We start from the raw sequence: 18,683 nt of genomic DNA, 5'->3' as shown, positions 1-18,683 counted from the left end.
TATGATAAATAATGTTAAAGAATGTAAATTCAATTTAATTAAAAATCAGACACACTGTGAGTGAGAAAAAGGAAATGTCATTATTCAGGAAAAACAACAACAAAAATGATGATGATTTAAATTAGAACAAATGAAAATACCCGAACCCACACACACACACACACACATACCCATGGAACAGTGGTAAATTTTAATTTCAATTATAAAAAACAACAACAACAAGAACAACAAAAAAAAAAAAAAATCATCATAAACAACATAAGACATTTGACAAAATAAAATTACAAAAAAAAATGCAATTTTTTTCCATCCTACGACCAAAAAAAAAAAAAAAAAAAAACCAGCGACAATAGAAACCGTAACAACAATCTAATAGAATTATATGAGGGATGGAAAAAAAAGAAGAAGAAGAAGAAGAAGAATCAAAATCTTTTGTTTGCTTTATTTTCAGTTTCTTCAGTAGGATGTTTGATGTCATCCAAAGTTGATGACGATAGTATCCATTCTGGAACAACGTAGAATCTAGTCTAGAAATATATGTGTCTTGTGTGTGTGTGTGTGTCTCCTTTCTGAATGCCAATGTCTGTCTGTGTGTGTGTGTGTGTGTGTGTTTGTATGTGAATAATTGAATGATTTGATGTGTAATGTTAAGTTGTTTTTTTTTACAAGTTTTGTGTATTGTTTCTTCATCTTTTATCGTGTCTATAGTTTTCGATATATGTATATCTATACACGGATATGTGAACAGAATCTAATTTAATTTAATTTCATTTTTTTTGTTTCTTGGATTCTTTTATATACAAACCATCGTATATATAAATATAAATAATTTTTAATGTTGATGTGGCCTGTGTGTGTGTGTGTGTGTCGGTGGTAATGTATGTAATGGTACAAATCTAATAAAGTAAAATAAAAAAAAAATAGAAAAATACCGAATCCAACAACAGAAACCAGATAGAAATTTTAGAATTAAGAATACCGAATGATTAAAAAAAATGTGATGAGTGTGGTGTTGTTGTTGTTGGTTGGTTGGTTGTGGCATATACATAACGCGTACAAAGACAGAAAAAAAACATCCAAATAGAATTTTTTTACGGAAAAAAAACAAAACAGTGAACAAGAATCAGTGAACAAAGGAATTTTTTTTTGTTAATAACCAACAAAAATCGCCATCAATTTAGCTTCAAAAGACTACGATAGATCTATAATCAATCGTTCATTTTAAGGACAATGGTAAACATCCTGAATTCATTTATCTACTTTCCAATACATCGATCTATCTATAATAATAAATGTGTCACACATATTATAGTCATTTTTTTAATCAACAACAACAAAAAAATTCAATTTTTAAAGAAAAAGATTGTTGTTTGTTGTTGTTGTGGCTGTCATCATCATCATCATCAACAACAACAACAACAACAACAAACATTGTCTACAGAATCATTGTATTATGAATTGATTACAAGAAAAAAAAGGAACTCAAATTTCATTACATACAAACAAATGGTAGAATTTTTTTTTCTTCTACGGGGCGTATGGAAACAAGACAATATAGTATGGCAAACAAGTCTATTGTTTTCGACCATAATTCATTGTGTGTGTGTGTGTGTATGATTCTGGATACAAACAAACAAACAAACAAAAAAAAATGTTGACAACAATAACAACAATAACAGAACAGAATAGAGAAAAAAAAACGGCAACCATGGAATTGAAATGACCAAAAACAATGGAATGAAGAGAATTAAAACCAAATTCCAATGAAGATGAATATTTAATGATTTGTGTGTAGAAATAAAGTCATATATACAAAATTTATGTTGATCTAAATAAGATTTAAATATTTAATGTAAACAGGACCATTGAATGTTTTAAGTATTCAAAAAAAAAAAAAAAAAAAAGAAAAGAAAGTTGAAATGAATTTCTGAATAACTTTTTTTGTGTGTGTGTGATGTGTTTTTTTTTTTTTTTTTGATTATTATTATTATTGGAATCGCTAACTTTAAAAGTCAATGTGTTTTTGTTTTTATCAAACACTTGCACACACATGCACACACACACTAAGATATGAGACAAGGTTGATTTAGTGATAAATGACCAGTACAGAATTCAATCGAAAAAAAAATAAACCAGTAACAATTAATGTGGAGAAGGTTTTTTTTATATAACCAAAACTATGTACGAAAATACAAAGACATAGAAGATTGTTGTTCAAGAAAACAAAAAAAACAGAGAAAAAAAATTCTCACGGGAACCGTTATAATAAAATATGATCAGAAACAAAAAAAGAAAAGATGTACAGTTTTTTCCTATATATAGACAACAACAGACATATATATACAATACACTTTATCACAATATGGACATGAAATTCATTTAATGAATCGGATACAAAATCGAATAACGAAATCGAAACATGAATGCATGAATACATGGAACTCGTTGAACTTTGTGAATCATCATTTCAATCATTTCTATTAGTGGTATAAATTCACACATGAATGAATGATGAGGTATTATGAATTTGTTCATTGATGATTACAATAGACAAAACGAAAACAAAAAAAAATTAAATCAAATGATGAATAAATGAAACAAACAGAATATTATCATTGTAATCATGTATTGATGATTATTAGCTTTACTAAAGAGATACATTTTTTTTTTTGTTTTCATTTCATCAGATCAATAAATTCTAGATTGCAAATTCAATGCAACAATCAATATTTTGTCATCATGATCATCATCATTTAAAATTATATGGCAAAATGAATTTAAACTTTTTTTTTTGTTCTTTAATTTCCACAACAAAAAACAATACACACCATAGTCTTTACATAACATGACAATGGTTCCATACATACACCATTATTGTGCAAATAATAATAGAATATATGAACAAAAAACAAAAGAAAAAAAATAATATTCTGGACATGGTCATTATGATGATGATGATGATAATAGAATTGGCCAATGGATCGTTTTTAAACATACACACACACACACATTCATACATGTGCATGCATGCATTCATTCATTCATCTGGATGTTTGCGACAAGAATTTATCTTAAATCCACAGAGACATTTAAAGCAAACAGTGTAACCTGTGATGGAAATAAAGTGAACAAAACAAAAAAAAACAATTTAGAAAATCGTACAGGAAATAAGATCTGGACATGTAAGAACATACCTATGATGATGATAATGGCCAACGGTTAATTGTCTAAATGTTTTATATAAACACAAGTGGATAAAAATTACAGGAATTTTTATTTTTATTTTTTTTTTGTTTTTGTTTTTGGACAAAAGACAGAAAGAGAGGTCAAGTTATCAATGTTCTATGCTGATGGTGAATCACACACTGGCATAGTCGGGCATATCCAAATAAGAAAATGTAATAAATATTCGAACATCTTATCTATGGAAAAAACCGAAAAAAAACGAGAATATATATTGTTGTTTAATTTATATAAATGATAATGATGATTTGGATATCGTTGTTGTTGTTGTTTTTTTTGGTAACAAAGAAAAAAAAATGTTTGTAGTCAAAAAGAACATGAAGCACAGCTGAACAAAATCTGCAAATATAATATATAAATAATAACCTAGTACCACATTTTGTTTATTTTTTGGTTTTCTTCACGTTCATCGCCACCGCCATCATCATCATCATAATCATCATCAACTTCATCAACATCACCGGGTTACCAAGTAATCCCAATATACAAAAAAAAAAATAAGTAATATAAGGTCAATCATCATTACGAATTGGATGAAACAACTATGTGACTTTGATACTGATCGATTTACGATAAATCGAATATTATTATAATAATCATTATTATAATGATAATGATTATCGGGTTTATTGGTAATAATCATAATAATGATGATGATGATGATGATAATAGACATTAGACATGGATCAGAATTCAACTAAATTATTATTAAACCCAAATGATTCGAGAGAAAAGAAAACAAATTCAATTTCGATGAAATGACCATCAACCATTTGCCAAATATTAATAAATAAACATTGTTTATAAACTAAAAATGTTCTCATCTTCATCTCGATCAAATCGAATGCGATTTTGTGGAGACTAAATATATTGGCAATTTGAAAGATGAAAATGGTCGTCGATCAGATTATTTGATTGTGTTTGCGAACAAATGATGCACACAAATTTCCTATATTGACAAATGAAAAATTTAAATATTTGAGAAATGTGTGTAATTAAATTAAATTTAAAAATAAAACAAAAAAAACCATTTCGTTGTTAAATTTGCCATCATTGAATGAATCGATGATGATGATGATGATGATACATTGAATTTATTATTATCAAATGAATTTCGACTGATGATGATGATGATGATACATTGAATTTATTATTATCAAATGAATTTCGACTGATGATGATGATTTAACTGGAATTTATTCGTATTCTTTATTTGCTTAGTGATTTATTGTTGTTCTATAGATTAGAACGCGTTGCTGCAGCTTTTGCATCCAATAGATGGTGCAGTCATTCAATAGAACATAGTAAGAGTTCGAATTCGAATTGATTATTGTGACACGTGTGATTTTCATTTTGTGTTCCTGTTTGTGAGTGAGTATTTGATGATGAAATCTTGCTTGTAGACTGCATTCATTCGACTGATTTTTTCATTTTTTTTTGTTTCCATAATCTACTCATCATTTTGTATTTGGTCAATTTGGTAAGTGTTGGATTATTATCAGTTATTTAATATAACACTGTTGAATGTGTTCGATAATTGAATTTGCTTACGAATATTATATATATATATAGTATTTAAGTGTCAAGAATTTATGCCGTTGTTTATTTCCTGTATTTATGCCTGTTCAAACTCAACTCAACTCTATATTATATTATTTGCAAACCATTGAATCCAAATTCCAAAGTCACTTGCTATTCTAAAAGTATGTTATTTTATTTTACCCGATTTAACCTGATTATACCTAAAATACCTGATAGTTTTTTTTTCATCATTTAAAATAAGAAAAATGGAGCAATAACAACATCATCATCAAAATCGTAGGGTTCGCACGAAGCATTAACTTTTGACTGGATACCAAGTAAGGGGGCAGTGCAGAAAATATTTGAGGCTACGCCGCGAAAAGCTGTACCGGGCTCGTTTTTTTTTATTTTTCGTGCTCGAAAAAGGTATACTTTATGTATTATATGAAAAGCCCTCGTTAAACACTTGAGCTCGCTTGAATCGAATCTGTTCAGAGTTCATAATTACATCATCGCATAAACAATAATTCATTTCATTTGTCTATTTTTTTCGTTTCATTTTTTAATGATGGAATTTAAAAATTTAGTCAAAACGTTGGACAACATTCAATTGTCAGAAAATTCACGAATAATTGAAATGAATGAAGAAAATTTTCAATCCGATCAAGATCATCATAATCAATTTAATGGTGAATCAAATGAATCATCAAATTTTGATTTTAAAATTTCTACTGGCATTATTAAATCATCACAATTTTTTATGATTAATTTGTTGAACATTGAAAGAAAATGGATCCCAATATTAGCAGTAATTGATCCTTCCAGTGAAAATTCCAATGTGAATAAAATATTGCTTGATACGCTTGTGGTGGATAAATTTTATTCATCAAATCAAGCACAAATTTTTATTTCCATTGGCTGGCTTATTGGCCCATTATCAATCAATGTCGTAAAAGACAATGAAGCGCCGATGATGGTTTTATCATTGGCCGGGTTAAAAAAATTTTCCATCACCTCTCACCAATACTTCAAACAAACCATTAATCAAATCTTTGATGAATCATTAATCGATTCATCAAATGGTGTCGAATCGGATCCAAACAATGATGAAGAATCAGTTTCATTCATATCAAATGGTCGGCTTCATATCAATGTTGAACCATATAAAAGAATGAAAACGGAAAATACTTTAAAGAATAATGTGCAAAAATTGATTGATAAATTCATAAAATTTGAATTATTAATTGAAAATGAATTGCCATTAATCTCACCGTACGAAATTTTATTCGAATGGAAAGATTGTAAACAAATTTCATCCAAATATTTATGTTTCAATCAAAATTTGGAAATTTATTCAGATTGGAAGCAAGCGCTTGATGAAAAAATCATTCCCACTGATCAACCATTTGAAGATCTGTTGATCTTTGAAATTATTGCAACAACTTACGATACAAATGTCAAAACAAAATTGAATTATTTGTTGGTTAAATTTTTGCCATCAGATTTTTATCTGATTTTACCAATCGAATTGAAATCATTAATAAGCAAGCATTTTTGGAAATTTGTACAGCAAAAAAAACAGACCACCTTTTTTTGAACGATCGACTGTACAAACGAAATTGAGGTAAAAATAAAACAAACAAAATGAGACGAGAAAATAATTACGAAAATTTTCTAATTTTTTTTTTTTTTTTTTTTTTTTGATTATAGAGAATGATGATTAATCAATTTTGAATACAAATATTTTTTTCTTTTGTTAAAAATGATTTCATAATAAAATAAGTAATTAAATAAATCCATATTTTGAATAATATAATTTGTCTTAATAAACTTTTATTTCGTTTTAAACAAATTGGATCATTTCAAAAGCATCGCATATGTGTGTGTTTGTGTGTGTGTCAATATGTCTACAAAGATTTCTGATTAACAACCATTGCAGCAATGATATTTTCAATTTCTTGGCCACTGTATAACTAACTATATATTAGTATATGATGTGATTTGTAAATTAAATTTTAAAAATTTCAAGGAAATCAAGAAAAAAAGGCCACATCATCAATAGCCATATATATAAACATTACACAGTCCATGTGTTGTCTTTTGTTATTATTACTTTATTATGAATACAACACAACAAAAGATGGTGATAAACCACCATGGGAACACCATATATACAGTAGGTAATGATGATGATGGTGTTGGTGGTGATGGTGAAACATACGTTTCCCGTATCCTTCTCCCTTTTAAAACACACACACACACACACGCACGCTAAAAATGATGTTTGTGTGCAAATTAGCTTTTGAATCACTGTTATGCATACATGTTTGATAATGATGATGATGATGTATTCTGTATAGTGGAAATAATTCCCATAGAAAAAAAAGAAGTATACGATACCGGGACACGTTTTTGTAGAATAAGCGGTGCGTAGAGAATTTTTTTTTTTTTTTTTTTTTTTTTTGGTTGTGGTAGGTTACGATGTTAGTATGGGGGTAATAAAAATAGGGATTCTATGCCAACTTGGAATTCATAGAATTGGCTACAATATATAACCAACAACATTATGTGACTATACGATGACGAACGAACGATAAAGAATTAGATGAAAAGCATGTGTGTGTGTGTGTGTGGAGAGAGATTTTTTTCTATTTTTTTTTCGAAATATTCCATATAGGATGCTGCTATCAATTGCTTCAACAACAACAACAACAACAACAAAAAAAAGAAAAGAATAATAACATGAGTGCCATACACTTGAACCGACCGACCGGACCATCTCATCATCATCATCATCATCATCATGATCATCATATTTATTTGGCCCTTGTAACTTGCTGACTCAATTTTTTCTGTTGTTGCTGTTGTTGTTGATGTTATAAGTTTATGTGAAATTTGTTGTTAGTAGTCAATAATAAATTTGAAACGAGAACATTCTAATATCCTAAGTATACAAATACACACATGCATACATTTAACGTTTTTGTGTATGTGTGTGTGTGTGTATACTTAGAATATAATGATGATTATGCGCTATGACTTGGAATCAGAATTTATTTATCTAACAATAATAATAATAATAATAATATTCCTCATTTTAAGAAGAATATCTTATATCTGAATGTAAAAAAAAAATCTAATTCAATTATCCATGATGATGATGATGATATTTAGGTCTACATAATAATAATAATAATAATGGTAGTATAAATTCAATCCGGATATAAGCTCTATTTGTCGCCATTATTATTATTATGGAACATCAACCACACACACACACACACACATGGTACCACACACACACACACACACCACTTCAACAATAACAAGAACAAAAATGTTCAAAGTGTGAATATAATATGATAAAATAGATTTTTTTTTTGTTTTGTTTTGTAACTCAACTTGGTGATTATTATTATTAATATACCAAATCCTTCATATTATATAATCCTTTACGTTTAACAAAGCACAAGAAAAAAAAGTTTTGCCTTATCATATCCATAAAGATGATGATGATGATGATGATGATGATAATTATAATGAACAAATGAAAATGAATGCATTCAATGTTTGAAAAAAAAACTTTGAAATCCATTTCAAACAATATCATCATCATCATCATCATAATGATTATGAATGAATGTTGAAAATAGGACAGAAGATCATCATCAAGAACCATTCATTCATTTTATTCATCATTATAAAACACCATTGTTTTTATAAAGTTAATGAATATTAAAAAAAAAATGAAAACAAAGAATCAACAAACAAACAAAAAAGAATTACTCGGGTCAAATAATTTTGTCTAGTGAAATGTGTGAAACTGATGATGATCATCATCATAAATTTGATTATTTCATGAATTCTATGCCATACGATATGATATACCAGATGAAACTAATAATATAAGCCTTTGGGCAAACCCCCTCACAGAATACAAAAAAAAACACGATGAAAATCATCATATACCAAAAAAAAGAAGCATTATTAAACACAAACACACACACATAGAATTCTGGAATGGAATATGGCCAAAAAAAAAATTCCCATTTGGAAACACACTACTCTGGTTTATGTTTGCATTATTTTCTTCATAATGTATATATGCATGTATTCATCTACAAATCAACTGGAAAAACTAATTTGTAAAGTTGATGAGAGAGAGAGAGAATGAGAGAGATCTAATTATTAGTGGAATATAACCAAAAAGTGAAAATGAATGAATGAGTTTTGCATCAGCAGTTGTTTTTGTTTTTGTTTTTGTTGTTTGTGGTGATCATAATCACATACTCTTGTAACAACATCGACCAAAATAAAAAACACAAATAACAACATCAACATGAAGAAAACTTTCATCTATCCGAATTAATTGAATAGAAAAAAAAATTAAGGTGAATCCATTTAATGTAAAAAAAACAAGCATTGAAAAAAAAAATACTGTAATGTATGCATCATCATAGAGGAAATTGAATAGAACAGAATCTTCAGAATTTTCAATCTAAATTCTATCCAATTTTTTTTTTTTTTAGTTTAGTTTTTGTTCCTTCAATTTTGTTTTTCATATTCTGGATTTTTTTTTGTATATAGGGAATAAAATAAAAAATATTGGAAGAAAAAAAAATTTTTTAAATGAAACTTTAACTAGTTATATTATTCTATAATAGTCTAGTTGTAATAATTTCCAGAATTTGTTATTAGCTTGTGTGTGTGTACATGATGTTTTCATTTTACTTTTTTCTATTACACAAAAAAATAATATAGCCACAAGTATAAAGGGTTAGAATTTAAAAAAAGAAGAATTTTGTTTTGAATTTGAAACATATTCATTCATTCATTTATTCAGAATGAAAAAAATGAAATTTTTTTTGCATCCATTCTTTTATTCTGTTATTATTATTATTATTGCTATTATGTTTCTTTGAAAATTTGTTCAAAACAAATACGTTTAGTTTATTATTGTTATTGTTCACAACCTGGCGTCATTCAATAAAAGGGTTTGTGTGCATTGATGCTTATTTACGCACAGTTAGAAAAAAAAACTTTAACACAATTATAACACGCACATATACACGGTGAAAATGAAAAAAATCCGAAATCAAGAGAATCCAAATGAATAGTATGAAGAGAGAGAGAGAGAGAGAAAAAAAAATCCAAAGGAAAATATGAGCATCTTAATGAATAATATACCCTGGAGAAATAAATGATGTGTATAAGGGAAATTAAAGAATCTCTACTATTGAAAATGGATGGTGTGCAAAGGAAAAAAAAGGAAATGTATATGAAATGTCATGAAATTTATACAAATGTTTTGTAATTATCCATTTATTTGATTACATAACTGACCCAAAGTCATAGAATACACGTCAGCACATCTTGTGTGTGTGTGTGCATGTAAAAAACTATGGTAATCATTAACGTTAAAACAATCAATTTTTTATTTGCTCTTGTTGCAATTAATCAATAATCATAATCCAGTAAAGAAAAAAAATGATGCAACCAAACTTCATCATCATCATTGCACTACTATTGTATTGTAATGAAAATTCAGTCATAATTTATGGAATTGCAACCCCGGTTGTGTATATGGAGAAATTAAAGGTTCAGCACAAATTACAAGCAAATTAATCATTATATATATATATCGTACTATCATCATCATCATCGTTCGACAAACAAACAAACAAACAAACGAACAAGAACCAAGAACATTAATTAACTTGAATTTATGATTCACATGATTTTCTAATTCTATTTCTGTGTGATGATAATGATGTTGTGATTATTTTTTTTTTATTCTCGAATATAGAATGAATGAATGAATGGTAGGTAAAAAAAAAATAAATATTTGATGCAAATATGAACGTGTATATTTGTGTATGTATGAATTTGTTTAATTACATTTACATACATTGATAAATTATCATCTTCATAATGAATGATGATATGACTTGGATGTTTCTGTGATTGAAATACAAACATGAAGAAAAAAAAATATATTCGAATCATCAAGATAATTCAATTCACACATAATAATACATGTATCAATAAAATAATACACCATTTTATTTATTAACAATCAATCATGATTGATTTTTGATCGATTAATCTATATAGGATTGATTTTCTTTATTACTTGATTCATTGAATAATCTTTTGAATTGCAAATTTTTTTTTCTTCTTCTTCATGATGAACATTCTGGCAAAATAAATGAATCGAATTGAATAAACTGTACTATTATAGAATTTTTATTTCTCCACTAGAGAAAAAAAAATACAATTATGTCTGACACAAATAAACGATTTGATAAAAATGAAAAGAAAAAAAAATCCCAAATGATACAAGATGAGAAAAATAAAACACTCACAATACACTTTGTTAATATAAAAACATAATTAATATATATTTTCTTAATCACTGCATATATGAATGATTTCCATGTATTGTATTTTCATTGTTTGTTGAACATTTATTATTAATAAAGTTTTAGTTTTGAATCAGCAACTCTTTGTGACAGGTTATGGGTCCTGCCATGCTTGATTTTCTACATTAAAATTTTGTGCTGTTATAAAATTTTTGCATCTGTTGTTTTTTCCAAATTGCTCAAATTTTGTTTTGTGTTTCTTTTTGTTAAACTGTTGTTGAATAATTGTCAACTATTGTTTAAAAATGAACCATTTTGCTTCTGTGGTACCCATTCCGAAACTTTCCAAAAATTGGAATCTTTGGTACCGTTCCGTTGAGCTGACAATGATGTCACTTAAAATCTGGAAATATTGTACCGGCACATTGGCTGTAAATCCTGATGAATTAGCTGAATCTGGTCGTGCTATGGCTATTATTTTGGGAACCTTAACAGAGGAAGATGCTAATCTTGTTATGAGTAGCCACAATCCAGAAGAAATGCTAGATTTATTACGTAGAAAATACGAAGGTTCTAAATCAGCTAGCATCATGGCCTTAAAAGGTGATTTTCATACCATTAAATTTGATGATCAACTTTCGTTTTTTGGCAAAATCCGAGATATAAATTCCAAGTTGAAGGCTTTAGGAAGTGAACTGGACGAAGTTGACATGTGTCAACGTGTTTTGGCCATTTTACCACCAGAACATCAAGATATTGTGGGCCAAGTTCGAGTAATGTCAGAATTCAATATGGATCATGGTGATATTGATTTAAAATTGGTGAAAATCGAATCATTGTTGCGCCAAAGAATCAAAGATCGGGATTCTGGTATTTCTATTGCTAAACATTCAAATGATGCGTTAAATAAATCGGTTACATTGACAACGACGACTAATGACAAAAAGAAAAATATAAAGTGTCATTATTGCAATAGATTGGGCCACATTAAAAAGAAATGTTACAAGTTTATTAATGAAAAGAAAAATGGCAATAACAATAACAACAATAATGGCAATTCCAACAATAATAATAATGACGATGGTAATACAAGATCAAAGTTTGTTACGGGAAATGCTGTTTTGACTATTGCAAAAGAATCTGATATGATGATTACTGATCGATTCTATGCTGATTCTGGTGCATCATCGCATGTCGTTAATAAACGTGAGTGGCTCATCAATTTCCGTTCTTGTAATGAATCATTTAAAACTGCTGGTGGTCAAATTAAAATCGTTGGATATGGTGATCTTGATTGTCAATTGCATACTGGTTCTGTATGGCACGATGTTTTAATTCGAAACGTGGCTTTGGCAAATCAAAATTTCAATTTAATATCTATTGGCCAATTGGAACGTAGTAATGAAAATTTATTGGTAACATTCAGCAGTGGTAAAATTTCGATCATTAAATCTGGAAAATGTTTTCTTACCGGTTATCGATCATCAGAATTAAATAATTTGTATTATTTACCAATTCGTGTCAAGTCATCGAATAGTACTTCATCTACGAATGTATCATTGTTGTCATCATCATCTGTTGATTTAGCATTATTGCATGAACGTTTTTGTCATGTAAACAAAAATACAATTATCAGAATGGCTAAATCGAAAATTGTGGATGGTTTATCAACCATTTGTTCTGATAATGTTGGTTTCTGTAATGCGTGTAGTGATGGAAAAATTACTGATGTTCCACATCGTTCAACTGAAAAATTGTCGTATGCTAAATCTGGTGAATCAATTCATATTGACATAGCTGGCTATACAGATCGTTCAATTCATGGCAACAAATATTATTTGATCTGTGTAGATGAGAAAACATCATACGTTAAAGTGGAATTTCTGAAAAATCGTGGTGATTTCTTCAACAAATTTATTAAAATTGTCAATCAGATTAAACTTGAAACTGGTAATAATGTATTGTGTATTCGTAGTGATCGTGGCACCGAATTTTCATCGAATAAATTTCGTGATTTTGTTGAATCCAATGGTATCACTCATCAATTTGCATGTGTTGGTGTATCTCAACAAAATGGTTTAGCCGAACGTCATGTACGAAACATCAATGAACATGCAACATCGATCTTGGTTTCAAGTGGTTTGCCAAAATTTTTGTGGGATGAAGCAGTGAATTGTACTGTGTATGTACTTAATCGTACAATGAATTATAAAAATGTAGTCCCATATAATGAATGGTTCAACAAAAAGGCAAACGTCAACAATCTTATTGTTTTTGGTAGCTATGGTAAAGCATTGAATGATGATAAAGTTGGCAAATTTGAATCAAAAGCCACTGATGTTTATATGGTTGGTTATCAAGGTGACCATATTTATCGATGCTATCTACCGAATAAACGTGAAGTCCATCTGATATCTGCTGTCAAGTTCGATGAAATAGCAAAATGCAGATCTGTAGCATATGAAATTCCTGGTGATAATTTTGTTTCTGAACCATCTACTAGTTTGGTTGCTGAAAAGAATGATGATGATCAAGATGAAGATGCTTCTGGTGATGGTGATGATGATGTACCGAGACGGGGGAGACCATTGGGGTCTCAAAATAAAACATATGAAGTTAATCAAGAACGATTGAATTCTTTACGACCTCGAAATGTAATTGGTGTCGTTGCAGCTGGTACTGAGCCACTAACGTTTGATGATGCTGTAGATTCAGAGGAATCTATGAAGTGGTTTCAAGCTATGACCAGTGAGATGAATTCATTGATTGAAAATAAAACATTCACATTAGTTGATCCACCGAATAACAATCCTGTTATTACATCAAAATGGATATATCGTATCAAAAGCGATGGGCGTTACAAAGCGCGTTTAGTCGCTCGTGGTTTTCAACAACAACATAATGTTGATTATTTTGATACATATGCACCGGTTATTTCGTTTGATGTGGTTCGATGGTTTTTTAGTATTGTGGCATCATATGATATGGAATTATTACAATTTGATTTCACTACTGCATTCCTAAATGGTCTTCTAAAAGAAGATATTTTCATGTATCAACCATGTGGCTATGATGATGGATCTGGTCGAGTGTGGAAATTGAATCGTGGTCTTTATGGATTGAAGCAAGCACCACGTGCCTGGAATGAACGATTTCATAATGCAATTACTGAATTTGGTTTTGTGAATTGTGCATTGGATAATTGTTTGTACTTTAAACGTATTGAAAATCGATTAATTTTACTTATCCTGTATGTCGATGATGGTTTTGTAGCATCAATTAACAAAGTAGATTTATTGACCGTTTATGGTTTTCTGAAATCCAAATTCAAAATTAATATCGTAAATGATTGCACTTTTCTTGGCATTAAATATGTACGAAATCGTACTGAGAAGATAATCTATTTGGATCAATCGAAATATATCAAGCAAAAATTGGATCAATTTGGGTTATCAAATTGTAAATCTGTACCATCACCAATTGTTTCTGGATCTTTAAATGAAACTTTTTCAGATGTAATTGAAAACTATCCATATCGTCAGGCAGTCGGAAGTCTACTATATGTGGCAGTGAAGACTAGACCGGATATTTTATTTGCTGTTTCTTATTGTAGCAAATTTTTGGAAAAGCCAAATAGTACAACAATTAAAATTGTCAAACGTATTTTTCGTTATTTAAAAGGTACTATTGATTATAAGCTAAAATTTGGTGGTTCTTCATCTTTATCGTTCCGTGCTTATTCCGATGCTGATCTTGGTGGTGATCGAGAAAATCGTAAATCTACAACTGGTTATTTGGTCTGGTTAAATGGACCAATTATATGGAAATCGAAACAACAACGATGTGTTGTAGATAACACCTGTGAAAGTGAATTTATTGCTGCTGCTCAATGTTGTAAAGATGTGAAATTTGTAAAGAACATTTGTTCTATTGTCAACATTGAAATTAATGTACCAACATTGTTTATCGATAATCAGTCAACAGTAGCAACGATTGTCGCCGATTGTATTTCTTCGCGATTACGACATATAAATTTGAAGTATCATTTAATCCGTCAAATGTCTCAAAATGAAGAATTAACTGTGGAATGGATAGAATCTAGCAATCAAATGGCTGATATATTTACAAAAGCATTATCCATTTCATCATTTAAACATTTTTGTAAATTAATTATGTTTTTGGGGGAGTGTTAATATAAAAACATAATTAATATATATTTTCTTAATCACTGCATATATGAATGATTTCCATGTATTGTATTTTCATTGTTTGTTGAACATTTATTATTAATAAAGTTTTAGTTTTGAATCAGCAACTCTTTGTGACACACTTCAATAATAATAATAATAATATTCAAAAGATAACCATTTAAAAAAAAAATATTTAGGAAATGACGATATCCTATTTTGGAATTTTTTTTTCTTTGCTCTTCAATATACAATATCCGTAACCGCGATATATCAAGTGAATTTTTTCTTTATGCAATGCTTTTTTTTTGCTGTCGAATAAATATTGACAACTCTAAGCACGAATCCAATTTATGGTTTTCGACACACACACACACACACACACACAAAAAGAAATTTGTTTTTGCCACCCTCGCTCTCTGTGTCTCTGGCAAAAAAAAAACGATACAACTATCATCACACATCAGTACACACATAACATAAATTCTGAATTTTTTTTTTTTTTAAAGTAAAAAAATTTCACTAAAAACTTTATACTTTTCTATATACATTATGGGATACATAATGATTTCAACATGCACATATATATGTAATGGACAAAATTATTATAACAATAATCATCTGGAACTACACACACACACACACACACACCATCCAAAATATCATATCCATTGAGATTATATGATGGTGTAGATTTGAATTTGGACCAAGCAGAGAATGACTTTTTTTTTTTACTTTTTTTTGACTTATTATTTACAAAATACACATTCCTATAAAAAATCATTAGATATTTTCTTTAAATATTTATGTATTTACCACTCACCACCACCGCCACCACCCACACCGAATTGTATATGTTATGAATCGAATATGTTCGGCGACCCGAAAAGTATCGACAACAGAATGAACAGAATAATTCCGGTGGCCACTAAAAAAAAAAAATTGTTGGTATTAAATGATAATACATGAACACATTCATACACGTACGTGAATCACTCAAACAAAACAAAACAAAACAAAAATGTTTGAAACAATATTCTTTTTTTGGCTATAGACACAGAATATTATTAACCATAATAATAATAAGAAGAAGAAAAAAATGTGAATCCTATACACATTCTTATTTTTTTTTACAATACCAGGGGTAAGAAATCAGGAATAATAATAACAACAACAACAACAACAACAAGAGAAAACAACTTTTTTTTCTACATTTTGTAAATCTTTTGTCGTCGTTGTTGAATGATATTATTCAACACAATAGAAATAGAAAATAAAAAATGAAACGAAATTGTACATGTATGTAATGCTAATAAAAATCTGTTTTTTCTCTCATTCTTCGTGTTTGTATGAGCTCATACAATATTTATCATCATCATCATCATCATCATCATGACGATCATGATCTTTGGTAACACAAGAATAATAATAAGAAAATAAAACGATATAACGAATAAGAATCAGAATATCAAACTATATGGATCACCACATCATGATCAAATGATGATGATGATGATGAAAAAGAAATACCGAAATGGAATCCAGGAAAAAAATGGAATATAAAAAAAAATCTTTTCGCCGTCGTCATCATCGTTTGTTGTCGTCCATGCGAATCAATTTTCCAGGCAAAAGAAAAATAAAAACTTTTCCCGGCTATGAATCAATGAATGTGAATGTGAATTAAATTAAATTCAAATCGAATGTGCTTGTGTTTTTTTTCTCCTGTCTCTGTAAAGAGATGCTTATTGAAAACAAAAATCCAAACAACAACAACAACAACCAAAATATTGAAATTTGAATCAAAAAAAAAAAAAAAAAATCCAGGAAAATAAAGAGTTATTTTTTGGATGATTTTTTTTTCTTTTTTCATTTTGTTCTTGATCCGATTTCATTTTTGGTTTCACTGTTTTCTACTGTTGGATTTCGTGGATTTCGTGGAATAAAAAAAAACAATTCATATATTCAAATAACATAACAATGAATATATATGTAAAAAAAGAATATTCCATAGAATAATCTGAAAAAAATTGGCCATTCTTTGTCGATTCTTTTTCAAACAAAATGACAATTCTGAGAATGACAACATAGACAGCAGCAACAACAACAACAACATTGGCAACAATAACAACAATAACAATCGAATATGTCCAAAACAGAATTGAATTTTAGTCAAGAAAAAAAAACTATAGTGAAAACAATTTTCTTTTTCAACTATCACAATTCTTGATTATTCAATAGATGGATCTAATAATAATAATACATTATTTTCAACATTCTTCATAAAAAAAATGAAACCAAAATTTTTTTTAACAAAGAAAATATTCATTCAATTTTGGTTTTTTGTTGTTTGTACGAATATTTTCATTTTTTTTTCACCGACATGAAATGACAGATTCCAGACATTCCATTTTTTTGGCTGATTTTTCATTCAAATCTTGACTTGTTTAAATGACAAATAATGTATTCAATTGTGAACAACAGAATACGTTAATTATTTGAATGTTATTGCCATAAAAAAAATTTCAATTTAAACTATTTGATGATATATATAAGTAGAAACGAGAAAAAAAAACCAATGAATTGATACCAGTAAACCGTGGTTCTGGCTGTTATCTATTCGAAATTGTTTCAAAATTCTTATTCCGCCGCCATTTCATCATATATTAACACAGAATTCGATTCTCAAATGACAAAATTCTTTTTAACATTCACAAAAGTAGACAGTCATTCATTTATTTTATCCACATTGAGAATATAAATCAAGAACTGCTCCGGTATAGTACAAAATACCAACGAAAAAAAAGATCTAATATATAAAGTTTTCTGTCGAATTTTTTTATTTTTTTTTTTTTTTTTTGAAAACAAACGATCGAGACTCAATAAAAAATTTTTTTTTTTAAACACGAAAAATGAACATAAGAGTTGAGCACAAGAATATTAAATGTGTGGGTGGGTGATTGTGCAATTGCTAGAATTGTATGAGCCGCGAATGACAACGAGAAAAACTTTTTAAAATGGATGGAAAAAATTTTTTTTTTCTAAAATGGAATATAAAATACAACATCGTGAACAACTTTTTTTTTTCTCTGGTAACCACAGAATTAAAAAAAAATCAAAACCAACAAAAATACACGCCTCTCAAGAGCAACAGAAATGAAAAAAAAAATCATTTTAAACAACTACCCATTTCGTCCAATGAATTTTTTTTCAACATACACAAACTGGTGATGGTGAAAACCAAAAAAAAAAAAATTTTCTGGTTAATTACGCGGGTGAAATTTCGTAAAAAAAATTTCCATTTTGAATCAAATAAACTGGCCATTCATAATATGCATGCGCATACAGATCAGTAAACGAATGAAAGCAAAAA

General features: G+C 28.6%; 1 protein-coding gene and 1 long non-coding RNA gene across 2 annotated transcripts; one reads left to right on the top strand and one right to left on the bottom strand.

Moving 5' to 3' along the window:
* Window positions 1–2,776: 2,776 nt before the first annotated feature.
* LOC124495801 (uncharacterized) lies at window positions 2,777–4,455 on the bottom strand. Its single transcript, XR_012832389.1, has 3 exons — window positions 4,272–4,455; window positions 3,195–4,192; window positions 2,777–3,108 (listed from the first exon to the last, which is right to left on the bottom strand). It is a non-coding gene; the product is annotated as an uncharacterized LOC124495801 (long non-coding RNA).
* A 140-nt stretch (window positions 4,456–4,595) lies between these two features.
* LOC124495800 (uncharacterized) lies at window positions 4,596–6,572 on the top strand. The gene is made up of 5 exons (XM_075733546.1): window positions 4,596–4,723; window positions 4,816–4,946; window positions 5,002–5,190; window positions 5,352–6,388; window positions 6,475–6,572. Exon 4 carries the CDS (start codon window positions 5,402–5,404, stop codon window positions 6,359–6,361), a length of 960 nt encoding a protein of 319 aa, XP_075589661.1. The 5' UTR covers window positions 4,596–4,723; window positions 4,816–4,946; window positions 5,002–5,190; window positions 5,352–5,401; the 3' UTR covers window positions 6,362–6,388; window positions 6,475–6,572.
* The last annotated feature ends 12,111 nt before the right edge of the window (window positions 6,573–18,683 follow it).

The sequence above is a fragment of the Dermatophagoides farinae genome, chromosome 8, assembly GCF_024713945.1.
Source record: "Dermatophagoides farinae isolate YC_2012a chromosome 8, ASM2471394v1, whole genome shotgun sequence".
NCBI classification, from domain to species: Eukaryota; Metazoa; Arthropoda; class Arachnida; order Sarcoptiformes; family Pyroglyphidae; genus Dermatophagoides; species Dermatophagoides farinae.
Note: the sequence above shows the minus strand (reverse complement) of the source record. Positions and strands in the feature narration are given on the sequence as shown.